This window comes from Alexandromys fortis, unplaced genomic scaffold (assembly GCF_014885135.2).
Source record: "Alexandromys fortis isolate MF-2015 unplaced genomic scaffold, M_Fortis_MF-2015_v1.1 scaffold_242, whole genome shotgun sequence".
Classification (NCBI taxonomy): domain Eukaryota; kingdom Metazoa; phylum Chordata; class Mammalia; order Rodentia; family Cricetidae; genus Alexandromys; species Alexandromys fortis.
Genome location: NW_026068123.1, coordinates 1036149 through 1057283, shown reverse-complemented (window position 1 = coordinate 1057283; position 21135 = coordinate 1036149). Strand labels below are relative to the sequence as shown.

General features: G+C 49.6%; 1 protein-coding gene across 2 annotated transcripts; it reads right to left on the bottom strand.

Moving 5' to 3' along the window:
• Positions 1 to 8559: 8559 nt before the first annotated feature.
• Cdc37 (cell division cycle 37, HSP90 cochaperone) lies at positions 8560 to 20311 on the bottom strand. 2 transcript variants are annotated; one of them, XM_050125538.1, is made up of 7 exons: positions 20096 to 20311; positions 13950 to 14228; positions 13462 to 13717; positions 13141 to 13379; positions 11740 to 11922; positions 11577 to 11648; positions 8560 to 9132 (listed from the first exon to the last, which is right to left on the bottom strand). In XM_050125538.1, the coding sequence occupies exons 1-7, from the start codon at positions 20195 to 20197 to the stop codon at positions 8977 to 8979; spliced, it is 1287 nt and encodes a 428-aa protein (XP_049981495.1). In that variant the 5' UTR covers positions 20198 to 20311; the 3' UTR covers positions 8560 to 8976. The 2 variants fall into 2 exon arrangements, with proteins under 2 accessions (XP_049981495.1, XP_049981496.1); XM_050125539.1 differs by having other exon boundaries at positions 13462 to 13570; positions 20096 to 20308.
• Positions 20312 to 21135: the final 824 nt, after the last annotated feature.

Below are 21135 nucleotides of genomic sequence, written 5' to 3'. Positions count from 1 at the left end.
ACTGAGTTTGAGGCCAGCCTGGTCTACAAAGTAAGTTCCAGGACAGGCTCTAAAGCTACACAGAGAAACTCTGTCTCAAAAATAAAATAAAATCTAATCATAGTGGCACATGCCTGTTACGTCAGCATCCAGGAGGTAGGTAAAGGAAGGAGGATCGGTATTTAAGACTGGCCCTCTCTGACTGCCTTCTAAATAAAAAGTTAAGGATGCTTCTCATCATGCTAAAAATATCTCGGTCCAATCTATACATTCTGAACAAAATAAAAATACTCTATCTTTTAACCCAAATCCATAGCTTTTGCTCTTATTCAAAGGCATGATTCTACTCCAGCTGTTTTAGAGACACTCACTGACTGCTTTTTCTATAATATGGATTTCAATGTACATTACAGGCTTCAGAGAGTCAAGAAAGTCTTAAGACTTGGGTCCAGGGCTGGAGAGTTGTCTTAGCAGTTAAGAGCACTGGCTGCTCTTCCAGAGGACCCAGGTTCAGTTCCCAGCACCCACACGGCAGCTCACAACTGTCTGTAACTCTAGTTCCAGAGGATCTGGCATTGTCCCACAGACTAACATGCATAAAAAAGATGACTTGGGTCCACCTCTCACAGAGCAAATGGATTCCAGGTAGGCACTCTTGTTAAGCAATAGCCTAAGCTTCCCTGCCTAGTGTTCATTCCCGAGGGGAAGTTCCAAATTTATGTTTCCTTTAAGTTCATTAACTCCGGTCTCCATTCTGTATCTATTTCGGCAGAGTTTCACTTGGCTGGGGGGACACCATCCAGAAATTGGCTGCAGACCACACAGGCTCCAGAGACGAGCCCTAGCCTTGCAGAAGGCCACGTGAATTAGTGCAGCTGATGAGATTACTCCCTGTCTCTTCAGCTGCGGCAGCAAACCAGATGCTCGTGATGAATGCCCCACTGCCCTAATTTCCTTCTGCCCTCTGACTAATACATCCTTCTTGGCCCTTGACAATGGTGTCCTAATTTCAGCAGGAAATAGTTACAGAGTAGAGTACTTCACCCCTACTCCTCCAAAGGGCTGGAATGTTAGATCCAAAGGAAAGTCCCTGGCAGCAGGGACAAATAGCTACCTGTAATACCCATTGTCATACCAAGATTATATGTGCTTAAAATCTTGTCCTTTCAGACCAGCGATAGTGGCGCACCTCCCAGCACTCGGGAGGCAAAGGCAGGCAGATCTATGTGAATTGGAGGCCAGCCTGGTCTACAGAGTGAATTCCAGGTCAGGCTCCAAAGCTGCACAGAGAAATACTGTCTCAGAAAAAAAAAATGCTAAGACCCTATCAAAGATTTGACAGGGACACGTAAGACACAAATCTTATAATAATAACAAACTAGGCTCCAAAGCCACAGAGAAACCCTGTCTCGAAAAACCAAACCAAAACAAAACAAACTAGGTTCATTCCTGTTTATGATTAAAACTCTTTTTCTCAAGGATTGGGCTATGCCCAACCTGTAACCTTAACTAAAAATAATTCTGTACTGCCTGTTCCAGGAAATGGCACCATGTCTTTGTTTCAAAAAGTTGCTGGGTGATGGTGGCACACACCTTTAATCCCAGCACTTGGGAGGCAGAGACAGGTGAATCTCTGTGGGTTCAAAGCCAGCCTGGGCTACAGGCTGGAGAGTGAGTTACAGGTTAGCCAGGACAGTTTCACAGAGAAACCTCCTCTTGAAAGAGTCTGAAGGAAAAAAAATGTTGTAAACATCTTGCAAACCTACCATTGTTTCAAAAGGCTGTTATGACTACCTGTTGCTAAGATCACCTTGCAGTCACGTCTTTGTTTGAGGTCATTATGACTAACTTGTTAATGCCTGTGTTCTGCTCTTAAAACCCTGGCTTTTTTGCCTGCAGATCCCCCATTTGGAAACCCCCTTACCCTGAGCTGTAAAGACCTTGTCCTCCTTATGTCCAAGGTTGACCTCTCAAACCCCACCTTAGGGAGAGGCAGCCTGTGTACACAAATAAAAAAGTTTGCTTTAATTAATTTAGTCATGATGACTTGGTTTTTTTCTCCCATCTTTGGGATTAACATTTTTAGTTACTTTTCTGTTTGTCTTCCTTTCTTTCCTTTTCCCTCTTGAGGCAGGGTTTCTCTTTGTAGCCCTGGCTGTCCTGGAACTTACTCTGTAGACCAGACTGACCTCGAACTCAAGAGATCTGCCTGCTTCTGCTTCCCGAGTACTGGGATTAAAGGAGTGCATCACTGCCTGGCTTTTCTTTCTTTTTAAGATTTATTTATTCAGTATGTATACAGTGTATACTGCCTACCAGAACTCATTATAGATGGCCACCATATGGTTTCTGGGAATTGAACTCAGGACCTCTGGGCCTCTGAAAGAGCTAGTGCTCTTAACCTCCGAGTTATCTCTTCAGCCCAGAATCCGGGCTCTTAGAGTACACCCTTGGTGATGTACTTCTTCTAGCAAGGCCACAATTCCTAAGCTTACCCAGACATCTACAACTGGGGATCAAGTATTCAAACGGTAGCAGGGCTTTGGTGGCACACTCCTTTAATCCCAGTACTCAGGAGAGACAGGCAGGCAGATCTCTGTGAGTTCGAGGCCAGCCTTGTCTAAAGAGTGAATTCCAGGACAGGCTCCAAAGCTACAGAGAAACCCTGTCACAAATAACTAAATAAAATTAAAAACAAAAAAAAAAAACAAAAAATAGAAAACAAACTATTCAAATGCTCAAGGTGATGGGTGACTTCATCATTTAAACAACCAAAAATAATAAACCAGACACCACACTAAGACATACAAGCTCAGAGCTTTTTATAGCTTTGGGCTAGAAGCTTGTTCGTCTTTTCTTGAGCCCCTGTCCTAACACGGAGGCCTTTCCTTCTCCACCTCTAGTGATGCCACAGAGTGGACCTTGGACCCAGAGCCCCACACCTGCCAGCCAAGCACTTACTGCTTACAAACATGCTAAGCTCACTGGGAATTTCTTTTCACCTCCTCCTCCCTCTCCTTTTTATTCTAAGTTATACTTTTTGATTTATTTGTGTGTGTGGGTACTTTGCCTACTTGTGTCTGTCTACACCACATACATGCTTGGTGCCAATGAAGGCCGGAGAAAGCACTGGATTCCTGAGACTGGAGTTATAAAGGGTGTGCACCATGTGTGCTGAGAACCCAATCCAGGTTCTCTCCAAGAGTAGCCAGTGTTGTTAACGGCTGAACCATATCTCTGGTCCATAGCCATCTCTTCTTGAAACAGTTTGGCCTGAAATCCCCTATGTAACTGAGATGACTTTGAACTACTGGTCCTCCTGCTGAAATGGTGTGTGTGTGTGTGTGTGTGTGTGTGTGTGTGTGTGAGCACGCGTGCACGCACGTGCGAGGATGGGACCTGACAAGCAGTGACACCAGGTTCGTAGGTGCTGAGGATGGAACCTGGTTCTTGTATACACTAGGTATAGGCAAGAGCTTCACTCACTGAGCCCTGGCCACTACAAGTCTGAGTACCCGTACTAATACCTCTCTCCTATTCTAGAATGTCTGACCACCAGGAGGGGAAGTGAGTAGACATTGAGTAGTGTGAGCTGGAGACCCAGGCTGCTGTCCTTCCCTGCTTCTGAAGAAGGGCTGGCTGTCTTCTCCCTGCCTGACCCTCTGTTGAGATCAGAATGAGAATGGCCTCCATAGGTCCATATATTTAAATCCTGGCCCCCAGTTGCTGAATCTGCTTGGGAAGGATTAGGAGATATGGCCTTTTTGAGGTGTGTCACCGAGGGTAGGCTTTGAGATTTCCAAAGGCCATGCCATTCTCAGGTAACTCTCTTTCCGCCGCCTCCTGCTTGTCTATCAGGACGTAAGTTCTCAGCTATTGCTCCAGCGGCATGCCTACCTAACGTCATGTGCCCCACCATGATGGTGAGGGATTCTAGCCTTCTGGAACTCTGACCTCCCAATATGTTTTCTTTTATAAATTGCCTTAGCGCACGCCTTTAATCTCAGTAGTGAGGAGGCAAAGGTAGGCAGATTTCTGTGAGTTCAAGGCCAGTCTGGTCTAAAGAACTAGTTTCAGGACTGGCTCCATAGCTACTAAGAAACCCTGTCTCAAACTCCCCCCCCCCCAAAAAAAAAAACATTGCCTTGGTCGAGGAGTCTCTTCACGGCAATAAAATTAAGACAATCTCTTCTGTCACTGCCCAGGGCCACCAAGAGCTCAGTAGCAGGAAGCAAAGTGTGCTAATTTCAAGAGCCAGTTCAGATGGGCATAGCCCCCCCTGGAGTTCTGAAGCTAAAATAGAGCCTGGGATCCTGTATCCAGCACTTCAGATGGTGACTCATAGCAATAATGATCATAATAGTCACAGTAATAATAAATAATAGCTCATGCCTGCCAGGGGATGCTGAGTCATGGGTCAGAGTTTGGCATTCTCCAGTGGTCCTGAGGTTTGTCCTTTCTTCATTGGTATCTGTGTGTCATATTCATGCAGGTGTCTATCTGCTTGAGAAGGGCAGGGGAAAACCTCGACTGCCATTCTTTAATCGCCATCCACCTTGTTTTTCTGCGACAAGGTCTCATTGGCCTGAATCGTCCCTGTTGGGTAGGGAAGCTGGCCAACATTCTTCCATGGCCAGTCCGTGTCTGCTTCCCCACACTGGGCACTGAGTAGAAAGCACTCCACCTGGCTTTTTGGTGTATTCTGTGGCTCAAACCTTACTTCCTTCATAGTTCACGTTTTAGACTGAGCTACCTCTGAGCTGGCTGGCTTGGTTTCCTCCCTCCCTTCCATCTCCTTCCACCCCCCCCCGCCCCTGTTTTTTTTTTTTGGGGGGGGGGCAGGGTCTCTAAAGTTCACTTTGTAGGTTGGGCTGACCTCAGACTTAAAACCCTCCTGCTAGCTGGGCGGTGGTGGCGCAGGCCTTTAATCCCAGCACTAGGGAGGCAGAGGCAGGCAGGTCTCAGTTCAAGGCCAGCCTGGTCTACAAGAGCGAGTTCCAGGGCAGGCTCCAAAGCTACAGAGAAACCGTGTCCTGAAAAACCAAAACTAAAACCCTCCTGCTGCTGTCTCAGCTTCCCAGATGTGAGTGCCATCTCAAGCCTGAGGTTCATTCCACGCAGGACAAATGCCTACTTACTGGGAAGAAAAGGTACCCTAGGCTACTGGAAGGGCCTGTTTACTCCTCAAGGCCCAGAGGTCTTGTAGATCTTCTGTATCCTAAATCTGGCCTGGCCAGGGATACCCAAGGGGTTTCCCCAACAGGGACTTTCCACTCTAACAGTGGACAAACCCAGGTTAGTTAGACAATTTCAGAAATGGCGTGGGGGGGCTTCCCCCTAAGCAGAGCAGGCTTTTCAGGGAGGAGCTTCCCTAAAGTTACCACCAGGTCTGGGAAAAGCCAATTAAAGAGATTTAAAACAAAACCCTGTCTTCTGAACTGGGGGGGTCAGGGGACACTCAGGCCTCTCTCCTGAGAGCTGTGAGGTGACTTGCCGTGAGACCGTTTCATGTTGGGCACGAGTGTGAAACCACATTCTCCAGAAACTGCACAGCAAGCACAGCAGAACAAGCTACAACCCTGCCGCAAGAGACAGCTCACGTTCCAGCCACTCGGCTCTGACCCCCACGCAGCATCTTGACCCTGCTGTGTTCTCCCCATCTGTGGGGGCAGCAACTAAATTAGAACACGGAAAAGCTTGGCGTGAAGGAGATGGCTGCCAGCAAAGGGCCTGCTCTGCCCTGCAAGGACACCTAGCTCAACCCCCAGGACTGTAGTAACAGTCTACCTCAGTGCTCAGGCGGCAGGGACAGACCACCAGAAGCTCAGTGACCAGCCTCTAGAAGATGCGGAGATGGCCCAGAGGGTAAAGGCACTTGCCACCAACACTGACATCCTGAGTTCTACATGGTGCAAACAGACAACTCCACACGTGTGCGGCCGCATGCATGTTCACAGGCACACACAGTAGATGCCAATAAAAATTTTAGACCTATATTTGTGGAACTATTGTTATGAAAAAAACCATAGGTTGAGGCAAGATACCCAGCCCAAGCTGGCCTTAAGTGTTTTCCATGTTCTTGCCGCAGTCCCCGAGTGTTGGGATTATAGGCATGAGACCCTTTCCCAGTTATGATAGCTCACGGCACTAGGATGGTGACACAGTAAAGCAGCTCAACTCATGCTCATCAGACCCTGCGAGCATGAGGCAGGACTGCCACAAGTTTGAGACTAGCCCATGTTACAGTGAGTTAGCCTCAAAAAAATCATTGGAGTCGAAGGAATTGCTTAGTGGTTAAGAACACCGATTGCAGCTGGGCGGCGGTGGTGTACACCTTTAATCCCAGAACTTGGGAGGCAAGGGCAGGTGGATCTCTGTGAGTCTGAGGACAGCCTGATCTACAGAGACAGTTCCAGGACAGATAGGGCTACAGAGTAATCTTGTCTCAAAAAACCAACACTGATTGCTCTTAACCTGGCTCAATTCCCAGCACCCACAGGACGGCTTAGAATCCTACTTACAATTATCTATCTATCTATCTATCTATCTATCTATCTATCTATCTATCTATCTATCTATCTATCTATCTATCTATCTGGATGTGCTGTCTGCATGTCTCTACATGCATTGGGATCCTCTGTAACTGGAGTTAAAACACTGAGGCTGCAGAGCTGTGTGGCTCACTGCTACCCCCTGGTGGAAATTCACTCAGACAACAGCATTCGGACTAATTCATCCTTCACAGCTTGGCCTATCTTTGCTGCTGGCCTACTGTGGCCCAGGCCCAGTGCTGTCTGGAGGAGAGTGTGTTAAGTGCTGAAGCTGCTTATAGACCATGGGATGTGATAGTACCCAGGTCGGTTAGGCTGTCTGGACGACTAGGTGTTGGTAGGCTCAGAGAGGTTCTAGGACATTACTGGAATGTGGTGGCATTGAGTCTCAACCAGTTAAAATGTTCTGGATTTTTTCCTGATATAGGGTCTTACTGTGTAGCCCTGGCTGGCCTGGAACTCATCATGTAGACCAGGCTGGCCTCAAACTCAGAGATCCGCCAGCTGTTGACTCCCAAGTGCTAGGATTTAAGGTGTGTGCCACTGCCTGGTGCTCAACTGGGTTCTCAGTGTCAAGCAGCTCCCAGAGTGCAATGTACCCTGGAAAGGAGGATGAAGGGGTCAGACATCTGGAAAGTAATGCCTGTTGCTGATGTCAGCTGAAGCAGCTCACATACCGTTTTTTCCTGTTTATTCATCTATCTCCTGCAGTACGTGCACGTGTGTGGGGCTCAGAGGACAACTTACAGAGCTGGTTCTCTCCTACCAGGTGAGTCCTGGTGAGTGAAACTGTGTAAGCCTGGTGGCAAGTGCCTTCAGCGGCTGGGCCCTCTTACCAGCTCGCATTAACTTACTGATTGACTTCCTCTGACGTGCTGTGTATTTGTAGGTTCCAGAAGATGCTGAATGTCCTGCTCTGTCATGCTTTTTATTTCCTTAGAGTCTCTCACTAAATCTAAAGTGAGACTAGTAGCCAGCGCCACATCTCAATCCCCAACAGCACCAAGGTGACATAAATGTACATGGTCATATCCAGCATATGACCCATATTCTAGTGGGTTCTCTCAGGCTTCGGCACCAATAGCCACCTTCCCAGTCAACTGGTCCTGGACCTCGGGTCCTGGGGTTGCAGGTGTGTGCCACACCCAGTTTATGCAGCGTGGGGCTGGAAGTCAGAGCTTCCTGAACCAGGCTCAATTTCCACTGAGACAGGGTCTCGCTGGTCAGCCCAGCCTGGCCTTGAACTCAGGACCCTTCTGTTTCACACTCCTACCTGCCGGATGATAGGTGCACGTACAGTTTTTTTGTTTGTTTTTTAACAATGCTGGCCTGGAAACCACACATTAAACTAAGCCCTGACGTAGAACTGCAGTCTGAGTTGCATATGCTCTTTTCAACAGCAGAAACACTTCCCAAATGCTTGACACTGCTTCTCCAGTGGACACGGACAAGGGTCAGGGCTGCAGAGGACACTGGTTCCACCGGAAGAAGCCATGTGGTGGGCTTCCAACACCTGTAACTGCAGTTCCAGCAGACACTCCATGTGCTCACACAACACTCACACACATAAAGTAAAAAAATGAAAATTGAAGTCAGACGTGGTTTGTGCTTTTGATCCCACCACTTGAGAGGCAGAGGCAGGTGGAATCCTTTGAGTTTGAGGTCAGCCTGGTCTCTATAGTGTGTTCAAGGACAGCCAAGGTTACGTAGAAAACCTGTCTCAAAAAGATACATGCATGCACACACTCTCATGAGCACATATGCACACACACAGAAACATACAAATCAATATTAAGAATAAGAAGCTACGTATTTCTCATGTAGCCCAGGCTGCCCTCAAACTTGGGCCCTTTTGCCTCCACGGAATGCTTGCTAGGTGAAGAGGGGAGGAAGAGGGAGGAGAAGAAGAAGGACAGGCTGAAAAAGACAAGGAGGTGGAGGGACACTGAGGGCCAAGAGCATGGCTGTCAGGACTCCGGTCCTCCCCATCTAGTTTCCCTCTGCCTCAAAGAGCACTGAGCCATTGGCATCCAGCACCTGGAACTGTTTATTAGACATTGTTGCCAGTTGCAGGATAGAAAGCTAGACAGAAGAAAAACAGTGATCACAGATCCATAGGGACAGACCCTGCCCATCTGGGGACATGTGTATACCCAACCCAGTGGACCAATCTGGCAACTGTTGCCCCTCCCCAGACCCCCAGGACTTTGGCATAATGCTGATGGGGGAGGGGCTGAAGACAGTAGAGCCCCTCAACCCGAAGCAGGAAGTCTGATGAGTGCTGGGGACAGGCTGGAGGAGAGGGGACATGGGGCAAGCCAAGGGTTGGGATGTGAGGGGCAGCAGAAGTGAAGGAAGTCAGGAGCTAGGAACATGGTGTCTAGGTTTCCTTTTCTGGAGAAGGGCCCACAGAGGCCTGCAGGCCAGTGGCAGTGGCTGGGGCAGGTCACGCACTGATGTCTTTCTCGTTGCCCGCTTTGGGGACGGCTTCCAGCAATGGGTCCCCGGGGCCCGCCTCCTCCCCCTCCTTGGCCTCACCAGACTTGGAGTTGGGGACCCAGAGGCCAGAATCGATGCAACGTTGCATGTGATACTTGGCATCCTGTGGAGATAAAGCACAAGCAGGTGAGGCTATGCCAGCACCATGGTGGCCCCACTGTCTCCAGCACCTCCTTCCAAGGTGGTTCAGCACCTACTCTACCCAGAATTGGCTAGAAGAACAACAGAAAGGACTGGTACTGCAGCTCAGCTGGTAGATCACTTGTGTTCCTGAGGCTCTGGGTTCCATTCCAGCACCACAGAAGACCAGATATGGTGGTGTGCACTTAGGAAACGGAGGCAGGCGGGTCAGGAGATCAAGGTCATCTAGCTACACAGACATCTGAGGTCAGCTTGGGCTACATGAGACCCTGTCTCAAAAAAACAAACACATGTACACAAAAAGGAGTAGGGGCAGCTACTGAGTAGGTGGCTCAGCAATTAAGAATGCTTTCCCTCAAATCATTAGGACCAGAGATCAGATCTCAGCACAAAAGTAACAAGGGAGGTTTCCTTTTCCTCAGAAAACAGAGGCACATCTGTTGAGTTTGAGGCTAGCCTGGCCCAGATTTCAAGTGCACACTCCCTAAGCTGACCAATGCTGCAACCCATTCGCTGTGAAGCACAGCTGTAAACAGAAAGGATCCAGAAGCTGGAAACGACAAGATGGGGCCATGTCTCAGCAGACATTTATCTGTGGTGCTAGGCACAGAGTCCAGGGCTGCACAGCAGCTTTCTAAGTGTCTACCACTGAGCCACAGTTTGTCAAAAAATTAGTTTTTACACTTTGTTTGTCTGTGCATGCACATGGAGGCCAGAGAGAACCTGTGGGAGCCAGTTCTCTCCTCCACCATATAGGTCCCAAGGATGGAATGTGGCTGTCAGGCTTGGGGGCAGGCACCTTCTTCTGCTGGGGTACCTTGTGGCCTTCACTTGCTTGCTGAGGAAGGGAATCAGAATGGAGCCCACACTGGTCTCAGCTCACAAGCCTCCCGCAGCTTGAAGACTGTGGCAGAACACTTGTTTCCTAATGAACTCTGCTTCTCTTTCAAACCATTTTCTATGTATGGGTGTTTTGCTCACATCTCTGTGCACCAGCTGCATGCCTGGTGTCCACAGAGACCAGAAGAGGGCACAGGATACCTTGGGAGTGGAGTTACATGTTGTTGTGAACTGCCATGTGGAATTAAATCTAGCTTTTTTTTGTTCCTGTCCTGGAACTAGCTCTTGTAGACCAGGCTGGCCTCGAACTCACAGAGATCCGCCTGCCTCTGCCTCCCGAGTGCTGGGATTAAAAGCGTGCGCCATCAGTCAGAGCTTTTAACAACCAAACCATCTCTATATTCCTTCTCTTTTGGTTTATAGTGACTGGTATTAATGTATCCCAGGCCTCAGTATGTTAGCAGACCTCATTCCTCGTCCGGAGTGCTGGGACTGCAGGCGTGTACTTGCCACTGGCTTTATGCAGTGCTTTGGACAGAACCCAGGGCATCCTGCATGCCAGACAAGTGTTCTGCAAACGAACTGTAGCCCTAGTCCTGGCCACCAAACTTCCTGTTTGTTTTTTTGAGACAGGGTTTCTCTGTATCTGACTATCTTGGAATACGCTCTGTAGACTAGGCTGGCCTCAAACTCAGAGACCTGCTTACCTCTGCTTCCCAAATGCTGGGATTAAAGGTGTGTACTACCACCGCTGGGCCCCAGAGTAAATAGTTTTGATTCTGTCATAGTGTTGGTCATAGTGACTCTGAGGTTGTAGCACAAAGAAGCATGGGGGCTGCGTGGGGCAGCCTTTCAATTACATTTGCTCTACAAATGTAACTGGCAAGTCTTCCACTGCAGTTTGTAAACTCTGTTCTACATGCATTCCTATGGGAATTCTAGAATCCCTAGTACTGGTCCTGTGTATAGAATGTTTCCACAGATAAGAAAACTAAGGTAGCTAAATTAGAAGCCAGCTGACAGAACTGGCAACAAACCAAGTTGTTAAAATTCAAACCTGATTTGGATGTCTGGCTCAGTGGTAGAGCCCCTGCCTAGAATCCTCTAGTGAGGGGCTGGGGCGTGGCTCAAAAGCAAACTGAGTGTGTATGAAGCATTGGATTACATTATCAAGAGTCACTGAAAAGAATAAAAGGAAAAAGCTCAACATTCACTACTGATGAGTGTACAGCAGGTACTCAACAAATCGTGCCTCTGTCACGAGTGCGGGGCCTTTCCTGTCTTAAGAGAAGCCCAGGAGGAACACGAAACAGAGCCCCAGATGGAGGAGGCAAGGACTCTACCCCTGTGCTACATCCCCATCTATTGTCACTCCAAGATAAGGTTTCACAGAGCTGCTCTGGCTCATCTTGGCTTTGAACTTATAACCCTGCTCTTAGCCTCTTGAGATGACAGGCTTGCACCCCTAGGCCCAGCCAAGAGGGCTACTCCTCTCCATCTTCTGCAGAATCTTGGGGACCAGGTCTAGAACACAAGCCGCCTTCAGGACCACTCATGGGAACTCACAGTAGGATCCATCTTGCTGATGGCGTCTTGCAGCATCTGCACGTCCTTCACATCAAAGCATTTCTGCAGCTCCTGGGGAACAGAGGGGCAGAGTGAGGTATGGGGGAGGGGATGGAAATGCTCACAGATCACTCCCCTCCTCCCGAGCCCTGGAGAGTCGCACCTCGGGCAGGGACTCGTAGACCTCCACGGGGTCCAGGCCACCAGGGCCCAGCCTCTTCTTGCGCTCCTCCTCCTCATATTCCTTCATGGCCTTCTCTATACGCAGCTTGGCGCGGCCCCGAACACGCTCCTTAAAGGCCTCCAGTTCATACTTGAAGCCCTCCATGTACTGGTGGTCGGCAGTCTGTGGAAACAGGTGGGTGCTGTTCACTGGACAGTTGACACCCAGGTGTTTGGGGGTGAGGCCTGTCTGCAGCTCTTAGAAGCCTTCTGTGGCTCCCTGAGGCTTTTCCTGAACTCCCCATGGGCACCTCAAGGCTTTGCCTTGCTCTCCTGTACTGAGAGCCCCTTCCTACTACCTTGTGGCCAATCTACTGATGGCCAGCTGACTGGCCAGCCAAACAGCGCAGGCCTGGTACCACACCCACAGGTGTCCTCCAGCAAGGTCTTACAGGCACCACAGTTCTGGATTATTCTACTACCCTGCCCTGCTCTCAGGAGCCCGAAATCTTTCAGAGAACCATGTTCAGTTCCTAGCATCCACATGACAGCTTAGGAACACCAGTGATTCCAGCTCCAGGGATCCAACACCCTTTTCTAGCTTCTGGAGGCCCCTGCATGCACCGTCAACAAGAAATAAAGGAATACCCAGGCGGTGGTGGCACATGCCTTTAATCCCAGCACTCAGGAGGCAAAGGCAGGCGGATCTCTGTGAGTTCGAGGCCAGCCTGGTCTACAAGAGCTAGTTCCAGGACAGTCTCCAAAGCTAGAGAAACCCTGTCTTGAAAAAACCAAAAAAAAAAAAAAAAAAACAAAAAAAAAAAAAGGAATAAATATAAGAACAAATCTTCAAACAGGGTCAGCAAGGTAAGGTTCAGTGGGTGAAAATATTTGCCATGCAAGACCAACAGCGTGTTTGAGCACGGGAACCCACATAAAGGTGGAAGGAGAGAATCAACTCACACAAAGCTGTCCTCCTATCACATGGGTCCACACACACATCATAGATACATACCATACAGACATGTCTGCACACATACATACACACCACACACATATACATATATATCATACACATATACAATCTTAAAAATAAAAAAGAGCCAGATAAAAGCCGGGCTGTGGAGGCACATGCCTTTACTCCCAGTACCCAGGAGGCAAAGGCAGGTGGATCTCCATGAGTTTGAGGCCAGCCTGGTCTACAAGTTCTAGTTCCAGGACAGACTTCAAAGCTACAGAGAAACCCTGTCTTGAAAAACCAAAAGGAAAGAAAAGAAAAAGAAATGAATACGATGACCATATTCAGTCACTGTGTTCCCACACTACCCTAAGCCCTCCTGATAAAAGATCCAACCCCAGGTTCCTAGTCAGTGTGGACACCTGGTAGTACGGGAGCCCATACCTTGATCTTGGTGAAAAACTGCCGGAAGCAGGCGCGGGGGTCGACCTTCAGGCTCTTGGCTAACTCCAGGATGAACTGCATCACCATGGTCTGGTGGGCCACCTGCTCCATCAGCGCACACTTCTCCTCCACTTCCAGGTCAATGCACCAGATCACCAGGTAGTTGGCGGTCTCCTCGCACACCAGGTGGACGTTGTCTGACAGGTACTTCTGGCTGTCATCCCAGCGGTGGAGCATGCCTGCGGGGAAGGATGTTGCAGAAGCCATTGGAAGCCCTTCTGTGGTCTTGACTCCCAGCTGGAGCCCTGCGCAGGAACTTACCAAAATGTTTGATTTGTTTCTCGTACTTCTCAACGAAGGTCTTGTGCTTCTGCTCTCTCGCCTCCTCTGAGTCCTCCTCTGCCTTCTCAGGCTTGGTATTGACCATGCTCTGTGACAGGGCGAGAGGGCAAGTGGGCTGGGGCAAGGCACGGGTGCGCCCGGGGTGCGGGGGCCGTGGCCGCCGCGCCCATCCTGTCCACATCGGAGGCGGTGGTGTCGCTAAGTGCATCAAGGTGGCAGAGGCGTGGCCGCGGGCCTTCGGGCAGATCAGAGGGTATGGGTGGGCTTCACTGGGCTCCACCAGCCAATCCCAAGCTCAACCTGTCCCCCTTGTGGCTTTGCCTGACTCTCACTGTCAGAATTCTCCTAATTTACAGGGATGGGGAGATGGGGACCGGGGGCCTTCAGTTCAGATAGGTCTAGCCCCACCATCACACCATGCTCAACCCACGTGACTACACTCCGCAGTGCTCTCGCCCGTGCCCCACCTTGCTGAAGCCATCTTTGCTGAGGGTGTCCACGTTCCAGGGCATGTTCTTCTCCTTCTTGCGCATGTCCTCCAGCTTCTGCTCCCAGCTTCGCTCCTCCTTGCGCAGCTGCTGTGCCTCAGCTCGCAGACGCTCAAGCTCCACTTGGCCACTGCCCTCCGCCACTTCTAGCTCCTTCAGCTTGCGCTGGCACTCAGCTACCTTGCGTTTGCATTCACGGCAGCCCCGGTCCAGTTCCTCCTTCTCCTTCTGAAACTGCTCCATGCGCTCCACTCGGGCCTGCAGGCAGAGACAGGCAGCAGTTGGTCACTTAGAAAGAACAACTTTGGGAGCCAGGCATGGTGGCGGTCACCTTTAGTCCCAGCACTTGGGAGGCAGAAGCAGGTGGATCTGAGTTCTACAAAGAGAGCTCCAGGACAGCCTAAGTTACACAGAGAAAACCCCTGGGGTTTCAGTCTCTGCACTGGATACAACCCCAGGATACGTATGACCAAAGTCTAAGCCCTGGCCTCCCAACTTCCAGCCTGGTGCCCAGATGCCACATTTTTTAGTTTTTCGTCTCATCAGCATCAACTTCTCTACACAGTTGAGAATGAATATAAACTCCTAATCCTGCTGCCTCTCCAGTGCAGGTGCAAAGTAGAGCAACAGGAACTGGTCATGAGGGGAGTAACTCAGCAGTAGAGGCCTTGCTCAGCATCTTAATTTGAAAAAAAAAATAGCTTTAATCAACCAATTAATTAATTTATTTATTTGTGTGTCTGTGCGCGCGCGTGCGCGCTCACACAAAGAGAAAATGTAAAGGTTCCACCATTAAAGGTTCCACCGCGTGGTGCCAGGGATCGAACTCAGTTGTCAGGTGTGGTAGCAAATGCCTTCAACCCACTGAACTATCTTGCTTTGTTGTTAGCCCTGCTTACCATCTTAAGACATCTTGGGGGCTGGAGAGATGGCTCAGAGGGTTAGGAGTACTGGCTGTTCTTCAGAGGTCCTGAGTTCAATTCCCCGATTCCCAGCAACCACACGGCAGCTCACAACCCTCTATAATGAGACTTGATGCCCTCTTCTGGCATTCAAGCAGGCAGAGCACTGTATATATAACAAGTAAGCAAATCTTTTTAAAAAGACATCTTGGGGGCTGGAGAGATGGCTCAGAGGTTAAGAGCACTGATTGTTCTAGAGGTCCTGTGTTCAATTCCCAGCAACCACATGGTGGCTCACAACCATTTGTAATAAAATTTGGTGCCCTCTTCTGGCCTGTAGGCACACATGCAGACAGAACACTAAACAAAATAAATAAATAAATCAAAAAAAAAAAAAAAGCATCTTGGACTGCACCAGCACCATAAACAAAACCAAAGAAAAACCCAAGTGGCCATCGTGGAGTACTCCGGTGACCAAGCCCTCAGGGAGGTTGAAGTAGAAGACTGAGAACCTACCAAGCCAGCCCAAGCAACTCAGGAACACCTGTCTTGAAATAAAAGTTAAGGCCAGGTATGGCAGCAAATGCCTTTATTTCCTGCAATGGGCAGATGGAGGCAGGTGGATCTCCATAGGAAGTAGGAGACAATACAGGAGCTGGTGACAGTGAGAATGCTTTAGGAGGGAGACAGTTCCCAGGGAAGAACAATGTGCAAGGATAAGCCCGAGTTCAGGAAAAATTATGCTGCCTGTAACCTCAACACTGTAGGGAGCAAAGACAGGATGGCTGGGACTTGTTGGCCCCAGCCCGGCTCCAGGTTTAGCGAGAGACCCTGTCTCAAGGGAATAAGGCATAGAGTGATGGGGCAAGACCCCGACATCCTCCTCTGTCCTCTGCATGTGAGCCCACACTCTCCCTCACACACGACAACAAAGTCCCCTTCTGTAGTAGCCCTGGCCTGTGCCATGTTCTTCTAGGGCTCTAAGGTAAGCGCCTCACTAGCCTGACAGCGGCAGGAAGCTGCCAGACTGCTGGTATTCTGGAGGGTGGCCACCATTCTCCCTAGTGTCCTCTGAGTAGCTGCCAGGGAGGCTGAAGCTAAAAAAAAAGTGGGGTGTGTGTGTGATGGTAACAGCTGTCACCTGCCCAACCAGGCTTACACCTTCCACATGGCAAGGACGGCAGCAGGCTGACCCAGGCACAACTAACAGGGTGGTGAGTGTCCCTTACAGAAGGGACACCGAGGGTCTCAATTTTGACACCATAAAGCTCACTGGAAGGAGCCAGAAGGAACTCCACATGGCACATGTCTGGTCACAGAGCCTAGGAAGTGGGGCTCTCACCTGCCCCTTTCTCAAACCTCCACATCTGTATTTTCTGGTGGTAGCTCTACCAGCGCCCTGCTACCGAGCTGCGCACGGCCCTTTTGTATTTCATAGTCTGACATGGTTGCCTCCTTACATCGCTGAGGCTGGCCCTGACCTCACTCTACATTGTTGAGGATGGCCTTGAATTTGTGATCTCTGGCCTCAGTTTCCCCAATAGCTGGAAAAATAGGCCTACATCACTGGACCAAGTTGGGACTTTTTTTTTTTTTTAAAGATTTATTTACTTATTTAGTATGCAACATTCTACCTCCATGTATGTCCACACGCCAGAGGGTGCCAAATCTCATTACAGATGGTTATGAGCCACCATGTGGTTGCTGGGAATTGAACTCAGAACCTCTGGAAGAGCAGCCGGTGCTCTTAACCACTGAGCCATCTCTCCAGCCCCCAAGTTGGGACTTTTTAAATTTCACTTTTTAGTTCACCGTGTATGGTGACAGGAACAGATGTGTGCCACAGTGTGTGTGGAGTGTGGAGGTCGGAGGACTTGCTGACCGGGCCCTTACTGTTCAGTTTTAGACAAGGGCTCATGTAGCCCAGGCTGGCCTCCATTTACTATGTGGCCACAGACAGCTTTGAATGACAACCATGCACCTATCATGTCTGGCTTCGAATATGTTTGGAAACCACAAGGCTGACCTAAACAGTGATGACAGTAACTATTACTCCACAAGACACATCTCAATAGCGACGACAGGAAATACTAACCCAAGGGAAACCTTGCTAAATACTAGGAAACTTACACCAACCCTCTGGGTCACACAAATCCTACCCACATTCTCAGACTGAGGCACTTGAGCTGTCGAGCAGAGCCTGCAGACACAGCACATCAGGACCACAGACTGGGAACGCAACATGTCGGGCTTCTCTGCTCAGAGCTTACGAATGCAGCCCCATCACAGATGGATGTGGGAAGAGCCTGTCTGTCCTCTCCCATGTGTGGGGGCAGAAGACCCCACCTCTCTCCTGGGGATTATAGTCACAGCAGTAAGACAGGAAGTAGTCTCTGGACTAGTCAAAGGAGGCCTCCCTCCTACCCAGCAGCCCCCAACTGTTTTCCACGTTGTAGGAAAATGAACCTCCTCATATATCAGAAATAGGTGCTCCCAAGGGGGTCTTCAGGGCTTCCTCGCACAACGCTACAAGAGCATGGATGCCGCGCTGGCACTCGGTGCCATGCACTAGCGGCCTGCCTGGAAACTGGATACATGTGCACGTGGGGTGGAGGAATTTGGGGAAGATGGGAAAGGACCTTCTAAGAGGTTCTAGATAAACAATCAGGAGCTATGCTCAGGAAGGTGGAGTGCAAAAGTCCTAACTGGAAAGGACCTGCCCCCAGCTTGAGAGAATAACAAGCTAAGAAGCCAATGAGAGGACACAGTAGGTAAAGGCCTGCCTCCAAGCCTGAAGACCTGTGTTTGATCCCCAGAACCCATATGGAAGAAGTTATCCTCTGATCTCTGTATCATGGCATACACAGGTACATTTACACAGACATGCATATACACAAATGAATAAAATGTAATTTAAACACAGAGTATACTGCCGGGCGGTGGTGGCGCACGCCTTTAATCCCAGCACTTGGGAGGCAGAGACAGGTGGATCTCTGTGAGTTTGAGGCCAGCCTGGTCTACAAGAGCTAGTTTCAGGACAGGCTCCAAAGTTACAGAGAAACCCCGTCTCGAAAAAACAAAACAAAAAACAAAATACAGAGTATAACACACACAGGTACATAGACATAGATGCTTTGATTTGGGAGGGTAGGTTAGATCATCTCTTTATGGTATGCTAGGGATAGGATCCAGGACCTCCTGCATGTTTGGCAAGTGCTGTCACCAAACCACATCTCAGACCACCCTTAAGTCTCAGCAGTACACCACTGTCCTGGGCAATGCTGGGCAGAAAGGAGAGGAGTGGAAAACATGGCTCAAACACACTTGGGATTCTAAGGTCTGAATCTGGGGGAATCTGTTCTGGACAGATTTTTAAGAAAATGTTTATAATCTTATTTTATTTGCTTGGTTACTGACAGGATTCCATGTAGCTCACGTCACCTCAAATTTACTATGTGGCTGAAGGCTTTGAACTTCTGATCATCCTGCTTCCATTTCCCAGTGCTGGGCTATATGGCTGTCCTACCATGGCAAACTTTTAAGCAGTTCTGGGGCAGAGAGCAAGGCAATGGCACACAACTGAGTGTCAGCCTATTCGGCTTTTGAGACAGTGTCTCATGTAGTCCAGGCTAGCCTAGAATTTGCCATCCTCCTACCTCCATCTCCCAAGACCCGTATTTACAGGTGTGTGCCACCATGCTCGGCAGTAAAGTGACATTGGTATAAGACACAGGAGGTCCCTAGTTCAGTTGGGTGATCTGAACCCTGGAGAGAAGTCAGTGAAGCTGGAGGGGACAGGATGGTTTGGGGTTCTGAGTTTGGTGAATTTCTTTCTATTTTTTTTTTCTTTTTGGATGTTTGTTTTTTGAGATAAGGTTTCTTTGTGTAGCCCTGGCTGTCCTGAAACTCACTTTGTAGATAGGGCTGGCCTCGAACTCACAGGCCTCATTGTTCCCTGAGTGCTGCCCAGCTCCCAGTTTGATGAGTTTTCAGTGATGATCAAAGTTCATACAGAAGCCAAGGTGGACATGATGGGGGTCTAGTTACTATAAGAGAGCAGAGGATGTGGCCGGAAGTTGAGTGGGTGGGGTTTCCTGGAACAAAGGGAAATAAGAGTCTACAGGAGGTGAGAGTAAGGAAGGTCACTGGAATTGGATGGTGGGCAGGAGCGGAGCTGGGAGTCAAATGAGGAGAAGGGGGCTCCAACAGTTAAGTCCTAGGTAGGACCGAAGTCCCTAGTGAGGCTCTGCTCTACACTCCTGGGAAAGGGGTCCTGGGTAGCGGAACCCCAGCTGAAAGCTAAGATCGGGAGATTAAGGGTAGGATGCAACCTCATTCAATCTGGGGGGTCGAGGGTGTCTCTGGGCCTTAATGGAAATTCATGCTTAAGATCTTGGGAAGTAGATGCCACAATCAAATCAAAAGTGTTGTGCATCTATTCTAGGGGGTGAGGAGAGGCCGAAGGGAGACGTGCAGTCAGAGTGGATGCACAGCTAGGATAAGGGAGAACCTAACAGAACCTAGGTCTGGACTCCGAGAAAGAATTCTGAGGAGGAAAAAAAAGTTCCACACAGGTCGATGGGGACCCCTACACACAACAGTCAGCGCTGGTGAAGTGGAGACTCTGATGAAAGTATTAAGAGCTGGTAAGATGGGACAGCATGGGCACTTGTGGCAAAACTGAGGTGACCTGAGTTCCATGCCCTGTTTCAACGTGGTGAAAGGCGAGGCCTGCCTTCTGCCAATTGTCCTTTAATCTACAAACGCATGCTGTGCTGCATGCACATGAGACACACACAATAAGTAAGCTAACAAATAAACTAAAAGAAACAGCAGAGGCGGGTGGTAGGTATATTCCTGTAGTCCTGGAGTGGAATTTAAAGGTCCAGCCCCACACGATCCCACACGATAGTGCACGTCTTTAATCCCAGCGCTGGGGAGGCAGAGGCAGGCGGATCTCTGTGAGTTAATGGCCAGCCTGGTCTACATAGCAAGTTCCAGGCCAGGCAAGGCTATAGTGAGATCCTGTTTCAAATTAAGAAAGAAAGAGAGAGAGAGACAGAGAGGCAGAGAGGCACCAGATTGTGGAACAAGAGGCTCCAGATGTCAATAATTGAGGTTCCCCACACCCTAGACAGGGCCAGGCGGCCAGGGTAAGAGGTCAGAACTCTAGAGCGGGGGTCCCGGGAGTGGGGGGAAGGGGAAGCGCGCGCACAGCCCCACCTGGTGCCGCCAGCGGAAGAGGCTGGCCGTGTCGATGTTGGGGTGCGTCTCGTCCTCATCGTCCGACACCTCGATGTGATCCCAAACGCTGTAGTCCACCATCTTCGCCTCGGAGGCCCGGATTGGCTCCCGGCTCTACACACGGCCGGGCGCTGAACAGGGACCCACAAGGGATAGAGAGTCCGCTCGCGGAGCCCCGCCCCTTCCGCTTCCGGCCCAGAACACTGCGCATGACAGCCCCGCCCCAGCATCCGCGCCTGACATCATGTCCTTAGCAACGGGAGTCGGCGGCACTGACAACCAGTGATTCTTAAAGGGCCAGGCTCACGTGGTGAGGCCTTATGGGAGTTCCCGCCGAAACCCAACTGAGCTCATTTGGGAACAAAAAAAGATAGTTGCCTAGGGTTTGGTGGCTCGCGGTAATCCCAACACTTGCGAGGCTAAGGCAGTTCTAGGCCAGCCTGATCTACATAGTTCCTGGCCAGCCAGGGCTACACAATGAACTGTGTCTCAAAAAATCAAAATTGGGGCTTCAGGGGTGGCTCAGTGGTTAAGAGCACTGGCCGCTCTCCCAGGGAACCCGGATTTTGTTCCCAACACCCACATGGTTGCTCACACCATCTGTAACTCCTGCCTCAGGGGATCTTACGCCCCCCTCTGGCCTCTGCCTACACTAGGTATGCGTGTGGTGCACAGACATACTTGCAGGCAAAACAGCAATATTCACTATGTTGTTTTTTTTTTTTCTTAAAAGGATCTTTACTCTTAATTTTTTTTCCGAGTCAGTGTCTCACTATATAGCCCTGGGTGTCCTAGTACTCACTATGTAGACCAGGCTGACCTCGAACTCACAGATCTGCCTGCTTCTGCCTACCAATGCTGGAATTAAAATCATGCCCCACTACGCCAGGTCTGCCCTTAATATTTTTTTTAAAGTTATATTTTAGGAACTGAAGAAATAGCTCAGCAGTTAAGAGCACTGGACCCAGGTTCAATTCCCAGCACTCACATGGCAGCTCACAACTGTAGCTCCAGCTCCA